The sequence below is a fragment of the Myotis brandtii genome, unplaced genomic scaffold (genome assembly GCF_000412655.1).
Source record: "Myotis brandtii unplaced genomic scaffold, ASM41265v1 scaffold986, whole genome shotgun sequence".
In the NCBI taxonomy this organism is placed as follows: Eukaryota; Metazoa; Chordata; class Mammalia; order Chiroptera; family Vespertilionidae; genus Myotis; species Myotis brandtii.
In genome coordinates, this window is record NW_005372102.1 from 828,390 (window position 1) to 829,931 (window position 1,542).

The 1,542-nt window shown below is 67.3% G+C and overlaps 1 protein-coding gene across 1 annotated transcript in view; it reads left to right on the top strand.

Annotated features, from left to right (window-relative positions):
* Positions 1 to 66: 66 nt before the first annotated feature.
* SH3TC1 (SH3 domain and tetratricopeptide repeats 1) overlaps positions 67 to 1,542 on the top strand; it is a 23,128-nt gene continuing 21,652 nt past the window's right edge. Inside the window, exons 1-2 of the mRNA XM_014533445.1 lie at positions 67 to 587; positions 1,031 to 1,218. Of these exons, the coding sequence (XP_014388931.1) occupies positions 525 to 587; positions 1,031 to 1,218 (251 nt within the window). The 5' untranslated portion in view covers positions 67 to 524. The remainder of the gene's footprint in view (positions 588 to 1,030; positions 1,219 to 1,542) is intronic.

Genomic DNA, 1,542 nt, shown 5'->3' on the forward strand with positions numbered 1-1,542 from the left:
GTGGCCCGCACGCTCGGGGTGAGTGGCTCCCCGGGGCCTGGCACCTGGGGGAGCGCAGGTGTAGGGCCCCCCCCTGACAAGGGGACCAGGTGGACGGTGCGGAGGGAATGGGGCAGGGGGCAGCAGGACCAGAGTCTGTGAGTCCAGGCCTCCAAGGGGCCAAGGCCATGGGCGGGAGGCCGCCTTCCATCTCCCCTGGTGGTGGCCTGCGACTCATCCCCGCCCGCTCTCCTGGGTATGTGTCCCCAGGGACCAACCGTCACTCCTGCAGGCGAAGCCACGCAGGGGCCACCGAGTTCCCAGGGTCCCCCACTCCTTCCCCCAGCGCCCTCCACCCGCTGGGCTGTGAAGGCCCCTTGATGAGGAGTAAAGGGCCTGGGAGCTGATCTTATTCTCTGATCTGCGGGACGGACAGTCGGACAGGAGGCTGGAGGAGGAGGGGCTGGGTTAGGGACAGGTGGCCACCCTCTGTCCATGCCGCCAGCCTGGCCCAAGGGAGCCGGTGTGAGGCCCCCCACAGCTCCATGGGCACCCTGTACGCGCTCAGCAGCGGGGCTGCCCTCGGGACCCCGGGCAGGCGCTGCAGGGTGAGCTGCTGGCTCTGGGCTGAACCCCTGCTGTGCCACGTACAGAAGGCCAGGCAAGCGGATGACAGCAACTCCCCGCCCCCCGCCCCCAACGACACACACATTCCTGGGCTGTGAGGGGTCCTGGCTGTGCTGCTCCAGTGCCCCTTCACGCTGCCAGCAAGGGACAGGCATATGCTGGCCGGTCCCTGGCAAACCGGGAGTGGGGGGGCGGGGCGCCCAGAGCGTGGAAGGCCCAGGAGCTCTGGACGTGCCCCAGGCGCTGGGGAGCCACAGCGGGCTTGAGAGCGTGAGGGGCGCCCCTGGGCTGTCGAGGAGGCAGCTGTGTGTTGGCGCCGGGCCGGGTCACGTCTACAAAAGGTTCCCCTCTCGTGACCGTCCCTCCTACGGTCAGACGCCTCAGCGCCGTGGGGACGTTCCTGATTCCTGCTTCTCCCGGTCAGGAGCTGTCGGCCCGGCTGCTGTCCATCCACAGCGACCAGGACCGGCTGGTGGTGACCTTCAAGACCTTCGAAGAGATCTGGAAGTTTTCCACCTACCACGCCCTCGGTAAGGCCGAGCCGGGCGGGACTCCCCTGCCAGGCCCTGTCCACACCAGGCCAGTGTGGACAATCGGGCTCAGAGTAGTTTAGTGCCCGCGGCCTCCGGGGCAGCTCACCTGTGCTCAGGTGGGGGGCTGGGTGGGTGGGGGGGCGGGGGCTCCAGATGCTCATGGCTGGGCCGAGTCCCCACCTCCTTCCAGCGCGGGACCTCCCAGCTCTCTGACCGGCCCAACCCGCTGAGCATAGTCCAGGAAACTGTCATTCACCCTCAGCCTTGGTGCTTGCTTTCCAGAATATTCCTCGTCCTTTGGGGAGGCATTTGCAGGGTCCCCTGGGGAAACATGCCCCACACCCCTCCCCACAGCCTGAGAGCCCAGAGGTTTGGAAATAAGAACCAGTGACAATTCCCTGCT